At 39.5% G+C, this 16055-nt stretch overlaps 1 protein-coding gene across 2 annotated transcripts; it reads left to right on the top strand.

Moving 5' to 3' along the window:
• Nucleotides 1-947: 947 nt before the first annotated feature.
• Nucleotides 948-14058, top strand: anxa11b (annexin A11b). Of its 2 annotated transcripts, XM_049563770.1 has the most exons (16): nucleotides 948-1105; nucleotides 5625-5748; nucleotides 5833-6012; nucleotides 6140-6177; nucleotides 6362-6496; nucleotides 6585-6672; nucleotides 6761-6855; nucleotides 7011-7124; nucleotides 7359-7449; nucleotides 9208-9287; nucleotides 9435-9491; nucleotides 9620-9713; nucleotides 9889-9984; nucleotides 12532-12590; nucleotides 12735-12857; nucleotides 12961-14058. In XM_049563770.1, exons 2-16 carry the CDS (start codon nucleotides 5634-5636, stop codon nucleotides 13018-13020), a joined length of 1425 nt encoding a protein of 474 aa, XP_049419727.1. In that variant the 5' UTR covers nucleotides 948-1105; nucleotides 5625-5633; the 3' UTR covers nucleotides 13021-14058. The 2 variants fall into 2 exon arrangements, with proteins under 2 accessions (XP_049419727.1, XP_049419726.1); XM_049563769.1 differs by having other exon boundaries at nucleotides 5625-6012.
• The last annotated feature ends 1997 nt before the right edge of the window (nucleotides 14059-16055 follow it).

Below are 16055 nucleotides of genomic sequence, written 5' to 3'. Positions count from 1 at the left end.
TATTCATTATTTTGAGATACAATGTCTTTTTCATATACTAATTCATTCATTCATTCATTCATCTTCTAACCGCTTCATCCTCTTGAGGGTCGCGGGGGGGCTGGAGCCTATCAATATTTCTCATCATAGCAAGAAACTTTCCAAAATTATTTTGAGTTATCTCAAAAGAATGACTTAGTATCTCAAATTAATGAAAAACTTTCTTAAAATAATGAAAAACTTGCTCAAAACAATGACTAACTTATAATAATGACTGAGTTTCACTCTTTAAAAAAACGGTCATTCTTCAGATACTAAGTCATTATTTTAGAGGTAGTAGTAATTTACATATACTAACTCGTAATTTTAAAATACTAAGTCGTTATTTTTGCAATAAGTCTTCAGTTCTCATCGGAATGAGAAACTTTCCAAAATGATCAGTTATCTTAAAAGAACAACTTAGTATCTCAAAATCATGACAAACGTTCGTAAAGTGTCTCAAACTAATGAGGAAAAAACACTCAGACATTATTTTAGGATATAGATTTATTCATTGGATCACCAGTCTTTCTTCTCAGATACTAACCCTTTATGTTAAGATACTACGTTTTTTCTTTTTTCTTGAGAAACTTAAGTCACTTTGAGAAAGTTTCTCATTTTCAGATGAGAAATCATTATTTTTAAGATACTAACTCATTATTTTGTGATACTAAGTCATTATTTCGAGAAAGTTTCTCATTATGACTTTTAGAGGATTTTTTCCCCCCCAAATGACATTGGCACAAATGGGCTTCCATACAGTGGCTGTAATGAAGCAGAATCAAGTTTCACAAAATATTTTTGTTTAACAAATCCTTATCCACAATGCCTTGCCCTGTGTTGTCACCATGGAAACAAATCTAATCACATCCTGACAAGTATAGCAGTGTGGTGTGTGGTGAAAAAGACAGGTTAGAGGCGGCTGAGTCAACATCAGGCTTTATCCCTCTGACTGGGGCCAATAACGGAGCAAAGGTTATTACTGCAGCAGCACGGAAACAATGCTGAGGACCCACCCACCTCTGAGGCTACTCTCTCTGCTGCTCTCTGCTACGCTCTTCCTGGATCTCAAGTCCGCAGCTGATAAGTAAGTAGCTTTAAATATTCTGTTTAGCGCTGTAAATATCACCGAATACCGCCAAATATCAGTTTGAGGCGACAACGCAGTTTGGACGAAGTAACAGTTTAGCGGTTTCTGCTAGCGTAGTGAGGAATGTAGGAAATTAGCCTCGCCCAATTAAACAGACACAGTGTGTCCGTGTGGAGCTGCTCAACAGCAACAAACGGTACTTTCTTCATTGTTAAAGTCCTAAAATGGCGCACTGTTGCTTTTAACTGTCTCTAGCTAACGTGCTAAACGGCTATCCACAGTTTGTGTGAGCTAAGGATGCTAAATGTGAAACAGTAACTTCGTCTGGAAGCATTATGTAACGTTAACGGACCGCAGGGTGGATGGTACAAACTCTAGGACATCGTGACCATCGTGACAGTGGGGTGGGACATCTAGCTTAATAAGGGCGTTATACTCACATTACACCTTATTATTGCATCTTATTATTGTAGACAAATATAATCAGTGTACTTTAAAATGCTGGTTAGCAAGTTATGAAAACAGGCCGGTGATTCTCTGTCAGATTTGGGCTTTTGCTGCTTTCAAGTGCTCTACGTAAAAAGCAGGAAGTGTAAACATATATTTTTTAGGACTTTGTTTTTGTTTAACTCATATTAAAGAACATACAAGCACTTGTAGTAAATACATAATATACAATAAAATGTACACAATCAGAACAGATAAAGAAAATAAATTCAAACATGCTAGATTTATATTAAAAATATAAATAACAGTAATTTCTTGGTCACATGACATATGATTCGTTTTAAACAAAAAGCACAAAACGAAACAAGACTTAAAAAATATGATGCATTAGTAAATTAAAACGATTTAAAAAAAAAGATACATCCAAAAAGATCATAACTAACGTTATCAAAACAGCGACTCACTAATCTAAAAAATCTAAAAAAAAAAAAAAAAGACCAACTTTGTTATAGTATTGACTTCTCAAACTAACAAGAAATGATACTAAATCATTATTTGATAAAGTTTCATATTATTTTTAGATATAAAATCACTGTTTTCAGATTGGCTACTGAGTATTTTAAAAGTCATTATGTAGAGATGCATCATTATTTCACGATACTAACTCATATGCTGAGATACTAAGTCATTATTATGAGATACAAACTCATCATTTATGCGATTATTTTCTCATTATAATGAGAGCGTTTCCAAAATAATGAGTAGCCTTAAAAGAATGACTTAGTCTCTCAAAATATTGAAAAACTTTCTCAAAACAATGACTTAGTTATCTTAAAATAATGACTTAGTATCTTGAAATAATAAGTCATTATTTGAAACAAAAAGCGGAGCAAGACTTTAAACAATATGATGCATTAATAAAATAAGATAATAAAAAAACAAGATACATCCCAAAAGATCTTTCTTACTATTGCACTTTTTTAAGTGATAAGAAAAATAATTCAGAATAATTTAAAAACCAAACGAAGGAGGGCTTACTGTTCTTCCATTTATCATATCAGTCACATCAGAAACAGATGAGTTTAAATTCACCATGTTATTAATAATAATAATAATACTACTAATAATAATAATAATTTCTAAAGCACTTTACAAAACAGTGTTACAAAGTGCTTTACATGTCAGTTATTAAAACAGACAAGACATGGAAACAACTTTTTAAAGAATTGATAAAACACTTTAGTGTATAAAAACTGGAGGGGGGGATACTAGATAATGGCTTTACTGCCGAGTCAAATTCCCTGTAGGTGCAGAAGTACTTGGCAATAAAACAGAGTTGGAATGTCATTTATTTTAAGTGATATTATTTTACCCAAATCTTTTGAAAGCAGCATGAGAAAAACATGTTGTAATGTTTTGTGTGTCACATTATAAAAGGTACAAGGGTCCACTTTAAAGTGAGTAAATATGCACATACTGGCACTAAAAGGGTCATGATGTGGAAACTTTATGAACAGCATGATACTAGCAATCTGTTGGTTACTGATTTGCTGTAGAAATCGATGTCCGCAACTTTATTTACAGCCCTTTACAGGGTAAAAAAGAAATAATAATGCAACAAACAAAACTGTCAGACATTGTTAACTGCTGGAATGATTGTTATGTCAAGTATGAACGACTCTACTGATTCCACTCGTATCTATTTCATCCTTGAGTTGTAAATGTGAGTGGAAATACTGGTACTTAAGACTCACCATTGCCTTCAAGGGTCCAAAGGAGAGCGCTGAAAAGCAGCAGGGAAATGTAAACAATCAAACGCCCTTCCTGAGGTCACGGCTGACACAGTGTGTTTCCGTCTGCTTAAAGAATTCAGTGGTGCATCTTTGAATGAAAAAGGTCTTTGTTAGCCTAAATAAAACTCTAAATTATTGTGTTTGCGGAGCCAAACAGTGGAGTATCTGTAACTTAACTTGCCTTTACACTGTAAGGGAAAACTGATCCTGCACAGGCTGTAGGTCATTGTGTTGTCAAAAAACAAACTTTGTTTACTCCCAGCTTTTTGTGTGCATGTAACCCAGGTGTGTTTACAGTCTGCTAGATTATCATTCATTACGGCTGACAGACCTGCAGCTGTAATTAGTGTTTTGCTTCATTATGGGATAACACAGAGGCACTCAGACAATTGCGCAATTCCAACAACAGCCTGTCAAATGGACCCCTAATGTGAAACTGAAAAGATTCAGGTGCCATTGCTGGTTTGAATTGTGCAGTGGTGGTAGAGAAAGGGGAAGGAAAACTTTCTGTTGTCAAAATAGAAATGTGGTGTGATTTGCAAGAGACTCAAGTGAGGTCGTTGTCTTAAGTTGCAGCTTATTCATTATACAGAAGTTGTGGTTGGAATGTTGAGCATTTTATTATGATGACACCAAACGGGTGCAGGCCAGGGTTGAAAGGATGGATATCTGTTTGTGTTATTTTTGGAGAACTTGGAGTTGAAAAGGAAGAAGAGTTGTTAATGATGCATTAGCTGATGCTAGATAGTTCTCAGTTCGGTGTTTTGATGTTGGCCTTTTTCACTAAATGGTTGGGTAACCTTTACATGTTCCTGTTTGTGTCACTTTATCAGAATAACAATGGAGACTGAGCAAATTGGGGCTGGGCGATATAACAATTATGTACGGTATATCAGTGTATTTTCAAGTAAAATAAAAATTTAGACAACACTGTTTGTATCGATATAGGGTCAAGTCGCGTTACACTAAGAGAGACATAGAGCTGCTCCTCTGTCTAATCTGTCTGTTAATTAGTCTACAGTGACATCAGTCTGTATGTTGCACAAGCTACGCTAAATCAGTCTTTGAGATGAATGAAGTTACTTCACATGCACAACACCGTGGGCCTTTTCCACTGACACTTTTGGCCGCACCGAGTCAAGCCACACTGCGCCGATTAGTGTTTCCATCATCAGTTAAGACGCGCTGTTGCACGCCGAGCTGTGCCAGAGATGGACCTTCTCCAGAGTAGGTCCAAAAGCCAGGCGGGTAATGGTGAAGTCTTGCTGACCGCAGCCAACTCCTGACGACCCCGCTTGTGTTAGAAGACCCTGCTCAGCTCTGTCTGCAGGAGACCAGAGAGTTTAAAAGTCTCTGTGTGTTCATCTCTCAGTACTTTTGTAGCTTCTAATTGGATCTCTGTGGTTTGGAGTTTAGTTTCTCCTATGTCCTGTTTTTCCTTTAGATATCTGCTTCATTTTACTGTTACATGTTTGCTATCAGCCGCATTAGAGGTTATGTGAAGTTGCTGCTCGAAAACTCAACAATTCCTTATTTTGCTGCTTCACAATAAAAGTTTTTACACTATACAATAATGGGGGACATTTGTTGTGAAGAACCTATAGGAAATGAAATGTGTTTATCACTATATGTGAGCCATTCAGTCTGAAAATATAGAGGTATGAAAATTTGTCCATATCCCCCAGCCCTAGAACAAATTACAGGAGGAACTCAAGTTTAACCTAAATTTCTCCGTGCTTCTTTTAAAAGGTTAGGGTCAAAAAGAACAACATATCCTCATACAACATATTGTATAATACCTTACAAAAACGCACATACATTGGTTCATACGATATCTAACGAATTAGCACCCCATGAATGACGTTGTCATGCTACGTAGTTAATTTCAAGTTATGTACTTGATGTTGCATACCAAACATAAAGTTACGTAGGTTAGGTTTATTAAAAGAAAAATTGTTACAATGTACCTTAAAAATAACTCAAAGATCACTTGACTTCACACGGGACACAAACACTGATCTCTTCAGGGAAAGTCCTGTGCATGTTTGACCCATCCACCTCCCTAGCCTGCCTCTTAACGCAAATTTTCACTTTTTATACTACTTCCTTCTTTACTTCTGTCAGTGCATTGGTCATGTGATTACAGCCTTCCCAGTGACATGGGTACTTTTCGTAGGTATACATACCAACAGTGTATGAGAACAGCCTGAAAAGAGCCATATAATGGCCTTCATATATCACTGTAACTGTATCACACAACTTTATGTCTCCCCCAGGTTCTAAAGATGAGCTACCCAGGATACCCTCCTCAGTCCGGTGGATACCCACCACAGGCAGGAGGTTATCCACCTCAACAAGGGGGCTATCCACCTCAACAAGGGGGGTATCCACCCCAAGCAGGTGGCTACCCACCCCAAGCAGGTGGCTACCCTCCCCAAGCAGGCGGCTACCCTCCTGCAGCAGGCGGCTACCCCCCACAGGCAGGCGGCTACCCACCCCAAGCAGGCGGCTACCCTCCCCAAGCAGGCGGTTACCCTCCAGCAGCAGGGGGCTACCCTCCCCAGGCAGGTGGTTACCCTGCACCAGCTGGAGGCTTCCCTCCTCAGGCAGGAGGATACCCAGCACAGTCTGGAGCAGGAGGCTATCCCTCCATGCCTCCAGGAGGTGAGTGATGAACATTAACATTTACATAATATATTTCTCCCCACAAATATATGTATATATGCAACCAGTGGAATCTGTTCTTTAAATGAATTGCGTTTTGAGTGCTATATCAATGTTTTCTCTGCAGGTGGAGGTTGGGGTGCAGCACCAGGCGGCCAAGGAGCGGTACATGAATTCTTATCTCTCTTGTCACCTCTGCAAGGCCACATCACTAATAACATATGGACTAACTTTAGCTAAATCCCCTGTTTGCTCAAAGCCCCTTATCTCCTACTTAAACCTGAGGAATTTGCTCTATATGAAGTTTGTCACCATGGACTTAGCACTTACAGCTGTCCTCTGTTTGCAGCCAGGAGGGGCCCAGCAGGGATACCCAGGGGGCCCCGCCCCAGGCCAGCCCATGCCAAGTTACCCCGCGACTAGTCCCCAGATGCCTGCGTATGGAGGCGGAGTTCCATCCAACCCTCAGGCACCTGCCATTTCTGTAAGATGTGTTTGTCTTCATGCTAGAACTTCTCTCAAACTATGTTGCAATGTATTTTATCTTCTAACATTTTTGACTTTATTTACAGAAAGGATACAGGGGCTCTATAAAAGACTTTCCAGGGGCCGATCCACTCAGGGACGTTGAGGTCCTTCGAAAAGCTATGAAGGGTTTTGGTCAGTAAATGGTGCTCATTTGAACATTTGATTAGCACTGTATTTGCTCTGTCCCTTTTACACATAAATTGAAAAATATCTCCAACAGGCACTGATGAAAACGCCATTATTGAACTCCTGGGAAGTCGTACCAACAAGCAGAGAGTCCCAATGGTAGCAGCCTATAAAACAACTTATGGGAAGGTATATTTTTTTATTTTTGTTGCAGAGTTTTTGTTTACTCTACAGTTAAAATTCAGTCTGTAATCTGCTCTTTATCACTGACCCTGTATGGCAGCTACAGTATATTTAGCCCGACCTTGCTCTCATGTTTTTCCCCTTTGTGTTTTTCCTCTTAGGATTTAATCCACGATCTGAAGTCTGAGCTCACTGGAAACTTTGAGAAGCTGGCTCTTGCCATGCTGAAGAGCCCTGCGTACTTCGATGCATCTGAACTCAGAGAGGCTATAAAGGTTGGAAACTCAAGTCGTTGTCTCAGCAGATGCTTCAGTTTTGGTTTTGTAGGCCAAACCGCATTGTGTGACTCATCATGTAATGGGAAATAAGAGAAAAAAAAATCTTCTAAATGCAAGTGAAAACCAGACAAGCTTGAGTCGTGGCTGACAACGTCTTACTGTTCACCATTTTGACTCCATGGAGCAGGTGTGTCATTAAATGTCTTGCTGAGGTTTTCTTTATTTTCGCAGGGTGCAGGAACTGATGAAGCTTGTCTGATTGAGGTTCTTTCATCACGCTCCAATGCAGAAATCAATGAAATCACCAGAGTCTACAAAGCTGGTGAGTCCTGAGCATGATGTTTTTTTGCCCACAGTTTTATTCATTACATTTTTTAGGGCACACGTAAATCAGTCCAGTGTCAATGTCCATTTCCAGACCGGTATATACACACAAGTAAAACCACTGTTCATGGAGATAGAGAGATAGTAATAGTGATAATAAAAATTACGGAAAAATAACCAAATTAAATAGATATTATAATAATAATAACACTATAGAAATAAAATAAATAAATAATATGAACATAAAAAAAAAAAGAGAGAGATGGTAATAGTGATAATGAAAATTAAGGGGAAAAGACCAAATTAAATAGATACATTTATAATACTAATAGTAATTATATAGAAATAAAACTTAATAAACAAATATAAAAATGAAATAAAAATAAAGAGATAGTAACAGTGATATAAGAAATTAAGGAAAAATACCAAATTAAATAGATAAATTAGTAATAATAATAATAATAATGAGATAAATTAAATAAATTAAAAAAAAAATGAAATAAAATGGAGAGATGATATAATGCTATGATGTTTTAAACTGTATATTTTTAATAACATTTTAGATCGACATGTAAAAGCCCAACTAGGGACAAGAGTTGAAAATTAGCAATAGCTATAAACTCTGCAACATGTCAGTCCTATACTCAGTATTGGAACTATGTTAAATTGCGTCGTCCCTATCACAAAATAAAATAAAATGAAATAAAATCAAATAACATAGAATAAAATAAAAGTAATAGTGATACAATTAAAAAAATAATAAATTTTAAAAAAATATACAGAAAAACTGACAATACCACACATGTTCTTAAAGGAAAAGTAAGTTGGTAAATGTAAACCCTGACTTAAGAGTTCATTAAAAAAAGACAACACAACAACAAACGCAAGGATGTCTCACATAATCAGAGGCCTGTCAACACCTTGACCTCTGACCAGTCAGATTACTGAAGAAAAAAGTAATCATGGACGAAAGTCCAGAGTGTCAGCCATTCATGTATCTGATGATGTCACTTGTAATTAACACCCCCGCCTTTTTTACATGAACACGCTCGTGTCTGGACAGGAAAACTAAAGTGCAACAGACACCGCCGCCGTACGCCGCGCGTCAAAACGCCTGCCTCCATTATATTCTATGAACCAACCCACACTGGCGCCGCGCCGCTCTGCTTCAGCCCACTGCTCTATTTCCAGCGCGGCCGGCGCTCATGGCAGCGCTGCGAGAAAAGCCTTTTATGTACGTCTCGTCTCGTAGGATCAACTCCGGTTGTTTAAAATTTTTAATAAGACGACTTTGATAAGAAACTCACCCGTGAAATTCAAGTTGTTGTTGCCTCAAAGTTTTTCCTTTTCTTCTTCTGTTACTAGCAGTTGGCAACCATTGGCAACTAGTGTAGGTACAGCCTTGACGGCCTTGACACTTGATGGCCACAGCACCGCGCCGGCGGCGGTGTATGTTGCACTTAAGAGTTTGCTATTTACTATTTGAAGAGTTTAAGATACATTCACAATGCAGTATGGGCTCTTGTTTCATAAAATCAAATTACTGATGAAGTAGTGTGAGTGTTTCTAGTGTTAGAATTCAAACACCTGTAAATCAGTATGAAAGTAACAGCAAAAAAATGTTTTGATTTTACGTAGGGCAACAACTCTTGTTTGTACTCGGAAGATGGATGCTGAAAAAGCAGTGTCTAAACAAAATGCAAATATAATGCAAATGAATGTATTTTCCTAAAAAAAAAGCCACTCCCTTCTTCAGAGTACGGGAAGAGCCTGGAGGACGCCATCAGCAGTGACACCTCCGGTCACTTCCGCAGACTGCTCGTCTCCCTCTGTCAGGTAGGTGCTGCGCGTACTACACCTGACTCACAATGAGCTCTCTCAAAATAGACTTAAGCTCATGTCAGCTTCAAGTGTTGACTCTGACAACACACTCCGCCCTCGTAATGTGTTTATAATGAGCACGACATATCTTACTCCATCTAGGGCAACCGTGACGAAAGAGAGACTGTTGACATCTCACTGGCCAAACAGGACGCTCAGGTACCGGTTTGAAGTTGGCTCGCGGTTGTAACATTCTTGGAAAGTAATTAGCAAGCCTGATCATGTTCCTCTTTTTAATTTCTGTGTGTGTGTGTGTGTGTGTGTGTGTGTGTCTGCGTGGGCAACAGAAACTGTACGCTGCCGGGGAGAATAAAGTAGGAACTGATGAGTCCCAGTTTAACGCCATCCTGTGCGCTCGCAGCAAGCCTCACCTCCGGGCAGGTGTGTAATATCAACATGAACTTTCACAAGATTACTTCTCTTCCTCCCTCGCTGTATGACTTCTGCTTTTCCAGGGTCATAACCTCACATGTTGGCCTTTTAATGCACTTTTGCACATATTGTCAAATATGACAATGACCGTAACCGTCTCGTCTGTGATTCCTGTCATTAATAGTCTTCCAGGAGTACCAGCAAATGTGTGGGAGAGACATCGAGAAGAGCATCTGCAGGGAAATGTCTGGCAATGTGGAGTCTGGCATGGTGGCTGTGGGTACGTTCTTTGGGTCTCTTTGCCAAACCACAACCAAACTGAAGTGGCTTTCCAAAAACATGTTGAAGCTTTAAATATACACGGAAGACATTTGTCAAGATGTTTGTTTGGAAGGGCTAAAAATATCTTGCTCTTCGACCTTAATACCTTTTTGAAACTTGATGGTTGATCAAAAGCAAATGATGGATTGAAAACTCTCTAAATAAGTCATTTTAAAAATAGAAAATGTGTACGACAGCCGCATCAGAATACAGTTATTAATAGACAGTCATTATAGGAGTATTATAAACGCACTGAGTCAGATTTCAGTTTATCATGTTGCCATAGTGCCAACAAATTTTTTGTAGATGTGCAACCAGTAGATTTGGTTGCAGTTGCGCAATGCATTTACGTTATTACAAATACAGGCCACACCTAAAAGAATTTGACACCCAATTACAGCAAACATAAATGTTAAGGTCACACAGACAGTGTTCTGCAGGTTGTACAACGCAAGGTACAATGCACTGCCTTTTTTTAATTGAATGCCACTAGTAAAAAAATAAACAAGGCTTGCTGCGCCTTTTTATTGTTGCAAGGCAACCACCCTATCACGTCCTTATACTAACCTTCTCGTGTAATCAATCTACTCTTTTGGGTTTTTTTTTTAATTTCTCGGTAATTAGTATCTAGTCCCTAAAATGTTTCAGGCAGAGGGTACTTGCTGTAGCTCTGGATGAGGGTGAGAGGCTGACAGTAAATAGTTTGTTGGACACAGGGAAACGGAGATCTGTGTGGGTACATGAGAGGATCATGGGGAGTACCACCAGTTGGTCCAGTAGCTTCGTCTCCATGATGGCTGTTTCCAGGCATATTTTAGGATGACTCGGGCAGTTTGACAACCTGCTAGTGTTGTCACGATACCAAAATCTTTGTTTCGGGACCAATACCAATATGAATTTTGATACTTTTCGATACTCTTCGGTACTTTTCCTAAGGAAAAGTCCTTTTGGATACAAACCTTTAGAACAATAAATAGTAGGGGTGTAACGGTACCAAAAAAATCATGGTTCAGTAAGTACCTCAGTACGGACGTCACGGTTTGGTAACTCAAATGTTCCACCAAGTTTGTGTTGTCTCGTGTTGTCTCAGATTCAGATTCAGATTCAGAATACTTTATTAATCCCCGGGGGGAAATTGTTTGTCCCTTTGCGAGGCAGACTTTCTCTTGTCTTTTTTCACGTGTGCCAGCTGCGAATGTTGATACAGGTGTTGTCATACACACCACTTGCGCAATCTGTGCTCCAATAGGAACAAGAAAGGCTTTTGTGTGCATAAATGAGTAAAATAAATTAACTAAATTAATGAATTGAATCAGTTTCAAAGTACCGGTATTTTCCGAATGCAGTATAGTACCGTTTGGAATACTCTAGTACTGCGGTACTATTTTAGTACCGGTATACCGTGCAGCACTACAACCTGCTGTCTATCGTTGGGCCGTATAGCTCTGGGTATCCAGCAACCACTACCACCAGTTTCTCCTCCATTGTTTACCAACTGTAAAGTTGTTGTCGTGACGACCATAGAAGGCCAGCCTCTCACAGCATCCGATTGGACAATAGGAAAAAATGGGGGGATGTGGGGCGCTTTTTTTCGCTCTGAGTTGAAGTTTTTTAAACTCAAGGAGTTCAGATCGCTTCAACAAAAACACCAGGCGCCTAGAGTGCAGAAACATGAGGCACATAGCAACGCAAAAACTGCAAGCAAAAAGCTACATTCTCATTAAAATAATTACCAAACACCGCCTCCATCTGCTGAAACGCTTTCTGTGTGATCAGGGCTGTAGAGTGACTTTATATGTGTGCTGTTTGCAGGTCTGTAGTATGACTGTTACACCATACTGACCAGTCTTTGTACAGAGAGTGTTTTGTTTTATTACCTTTATTTACTGCTGTATTGCCAGTTGTATGTCTACATCTCTTTGGTTCAAATACAGTGGAAACTGCTTATAGTGATCATGGTAACAGTGATGAACCATTTATATGGATCAAAAAGGGACAGAATCGTTCCTATAAAAATGCTTTTTAATAATTCCCTTATTGTAACCAACTAGTCAGCTAACAGAGTTCACTTTGGATCTTTGCATACATGACAACATAGGGACAACTACACAGGTTGATTTTAGGGCTGGTCATCGTGTACTATATTGCTGTCATTGTTCATTTTAGTCATGTGACTGCAGTTGGTTCGGATCGAGGTCGGAACATGTTCTCACCACAAACGAACCGCACCAGAGTTCATTTGTAAGCGGACCGAGACCACCTCTTCAGGAAGGTCTTGGTCCGGTTGTTTTGGTGCACACCTGAGTGTGATTGCTGTGTTCACACCTGCCCAAACGAACCGCACTTAGGGGGCGAAATGAACTTGAGTTTGATTGAAGCGAACCAAACGGGGCAGCTGTGAAAGCAGCTAGAGTACCTTTTGAGAAGTTACATCTGTTACAGATATCAAACAGACACATTGTGGTAATCTTTACTGTAAAATAATCTATGATGCTCCTTTTTCTAGTGAAATGCATCAAGAACACTCCCGCCTACTTTGCAGAGCGGCTCCACAAGGCCATGAAGGTACACCAATCATCTATCCAACACATTTTACTCTAATTATCACAAACCAACTGTTTCCTGCCCTGATGATGTCGGGTGGGGAGGCAGAGGAGAAGATTTCACTGCTGCAGTCAGTCAAAGTGTCATGTTGTAATGTGTTGACAGGGAGCAGGGACCAAGGACACCACCCTAATCCGCATCATGGTGTCCCGCTCTGAGATAGACATGTTGGACATCAGACAGGCGTATCTGCAGAGTTACGGAAAATCACTGTACACTGACATCTCGGTAAGTCCCTCTAACCACGTTAATATGACAGCCACTATTTCAGTTGTCCTGTTTTTATGTAAGACATTCAAAACTGACTTTGACTTTGCTTCGTTGTCATCAGGGTGACACCTCTGGTGATTACAAGAAGCTGCTGCTCAAGCTGTGCGGAGGTAGCGACTAAAGGAAAGGAAGACGAGTCTTCGTAAGGACAAACCATATGTCCACACTGAATCGATGTTATAGGACCGTATATCACATCTGATGCATGCAGTAAAAGTTTTCCAGTCAATCACTATTACTTTTGTATTCTTTGCAGTGACACGATAGATATTTTTGCCACTGTATTGTAGATGATGCCAAATAGTAAATATATATTAGTATGAAGGTTTTTTTTAAAAACAGTACATGTCACTAATGGGTAAAAGATGGAGTCCTAAAGCAAAAAGTGGGTGCCGAAAATCTCATACTTGATTAAGAAATTAAATATATTATATAACTAAACTAACTTTATTATAGAATTTAAAGCCTCTAAAATGCAATTAACATGAAAGATTATTTGGAGGAGCGGTAGAGTTTAAGAAAAACTAAACAGAACAAGGTGAGTGTCTCATTTATCTAACATACAAAGTATACAAGGAAATATTTAGCATTATACATGAATTATATCTGTGTTACTGAGGTAAAGTCCACCTCACCGCCAAGCATTTCAACTGTGTACATGTGAATATATACAGTGTCGTGTGAGACTATTATACAAGTTTTCGCAAATTGTCTATGACTGAATCTCTCACAGAATACATGTGAGCATTTAGTGGGTGTTAAACAGGCCACAGTTAAGTTCCAGGTCGTTTGTGAATGTAAGAAATAATCTACTAAAGGTGTCTCCTCTATCTTTAAAGTGTCCATATTTACTAACCAGATTTGTACTTCTAGTCCTGCTTGCAAGTCTATGCAAATGAGCTTGTTCACTTTATATCAGCTTTATGAAACTCCTCTGTGCTTTTGTTGAAATTTAAACCTTTGCAGTCATAGTTCAACATTTGCAGCAACTACGTTTACACGCACAAAATATTCCAATTTTTGCCCTTTAATTAGATAAAGACAATATTTCATTCATATTTCATTTATAAGGTTTATGAAAATGAATATGCCACCTAATATCCTGGTATTATGCAGCTGCGAATACTTCGATTAACGTGCCCTAATGTGTCGTTTATCACATACAGATATGGAAAAAATGTGGAGTGGCTGAAGCACCTTCTGCCATTTTGCTTCCTTGCATCAAAGTAGGATGGCGGACTTGTTTGATCAACAGACAAAGCCTCCCTCTTTCATTCCTTCAGTCACCGGCATTGTGATATTTGGGCATATCCGAAAACCTGTTGATATCCAAGTCTTTCACAATCTTTAAAAGTAGGTGTGTCTCTCATCCGACCAGATATGTGAGCTTTTCTTTTGGGCATGCATCTCTACGACACAGTCTTGCTAATGTTTGGCTAGTTGGTTTGTGTACAACGCATCTATGACAATGCACGGAGCCAACTGCGGTAAAAACTTGCAGGAGGGTCGCAGGAGGGCTGGAGCTTATCCCAGCTGACATTGGGCAGGAAGCGGGGTAAACCCTGGACAGGTCACCATATTTTCACAGGGTTTACACATAGAGACAGACAACCATTCACACTCACATTCACACCTACGGGCAATTTAGAGTCACCAATTAACCTGCATGTCTTTGGATTTTGGGAGGAAGCTGGAGTACCCTGGGAAAACCCACACTGACACGGAGAGAACATGCAAACTCCACACAGAAGGGCGTTTATGTCCCAATAATGCTCCAAAAACTGGAATAATACCAGCATATTCCATGCGTCAATCAGAAATTGCTACAATTGGATTAATTCCTAATTCAGAATATACGAATGACCTGTATCAAATTCAGAATACTGTCATATAATCGTGCTAAAAGTGGAATATTAGTGTGCGTGTAAACGTAGTCCATGTTGCCTTTTCTCTGAATGCTGAAAAGCCAAAGCCTAAAGACAGATCATGTTGTGCCTTTCGTCCAGGGCTGCTGTTACTGAGCTAGTCGCTGTTTCACTGTGGTTTATCCTGCAAACAATCTATAATACCTGCATGGCTGCAGATGTATTTCTCACAGTTTATTTCTCAGTATTCAGTGTTTTTTTACAGTTCTTTACTGGTTTGTATGTTGTGCTGCCAGTAGAGGGCTCTTGAGTCACATGAAGTGTCATCTCATCTTCTGCCTTAGAGTTTGAACTGAATATCTGTTGCACTAACTCCTCTTCGCAGTCATCCTTGTAACATGATGACGGTTGAAATATAGTTTTCTAACATTTCACCATGTGATAGTCCCGGTCTTTTGAAATGTACAAACAGCCACTTTTCATTTCAATAATAAAAAAAAACATTTTGGCATATCTGGATTGTCTTTGTGAAATGGGATCGTGTGTTTTGCATGAAACATTGTTGGATGTTCTGCTCTCAGCCGGCGCACAATGAGTGGATTTGCATTTCAAAGCCAGCCTCATTTTCACCACCTTGGTCTGTATTACAGCGAGTGAGCCAACCCCCCCACTCCAACGCACTCCTGTCCTCAGAGCATCTCAAGCTGCACGTTTTTGCTAAAAGGTGCGAGTAATGTGGCTTATGTAAGTGAAGTCTGTGCGTGTGCTTTGCTGTAAAATCTAAGAGAGGGAGAACATGTCCAGGTTTGCTTTGCTGCTCCAGTGATAGGGCACAGAGAGCTTTTCTCAAGGCTATAAATAGTGTCCATATTGGAGACAAGGATGTCCTAAAGTCTTCTCTCTGTTGTGCTCACTGGCCTCAAAGTGCAGCCTCAGAGGAGCTGTGATGGGGAGACAAATGCCTTCACAGAGCTTCTCTTCTCCCACACCTTCCCCACTTCACTACTTCTCATGTGCGCTCAAAGTGAAAAGCCCCCACCAGCCAGGGGGACAAAGAGGGATGAATATTTGATGTTGGTATTTGTGTACTTTTCTCTCTAGTTGAGACTGTTTGCCGTGATACCTCCCAAAATATATAGGTCAAAAGGAAATCAGTGGGGCCTCCCATTTGGCTTGCTTTTACTTTTAGAGACAAAACAGAGCACTTCCCTGATCCTGATTTCTAGAAAAAAGTGCTTTAATTATTTACATGTGGACTTGCTAGCAGGATGCTGCACCCTTTCTGGGGCTT

Source organism: Epinephelus fuscoguttatus, linkage group LG20, assembly GCF_011397635.1.
Source record: "Epinephelus fuscoguttatus linkage group LG20, E.fuscoguttatus.final_Chr_v1".
NCBI lineage: Eukaryota > Metazoa > Chordata > Actinopteri > Perciformes > Serranidae > Epinephelus > Epinephelus fuscoguttatus.
This window is presented reverse-complemented; position numbering and strand designations above follow the sequence as displayed.

Excerpts from the sequence above, each read along its gene's own strand:
- anxa11b (XM_049563769.1), top strand. The coding sequence starts at position 5,634 with ATGAGCTACCCAGGATACCCTCCTCAGTCCGGTGGATACCCACCACAG. Across the intron at positions 6,856-7,010 it reads ATAAAACAACTTATGGGAAG|GATTTAATCCACGATCTGAA; the intron begins GTATATTTTTTT and ends TTTTCCTCTTAG. Across the intron at positions 7,125-7,358 it reads AACTCAGAGAGGCTATAAAG|GGTGCAGGAACTGATGAAGC; the intron begins GTTGGAAACTCA and ends TTATTTTCGCAG.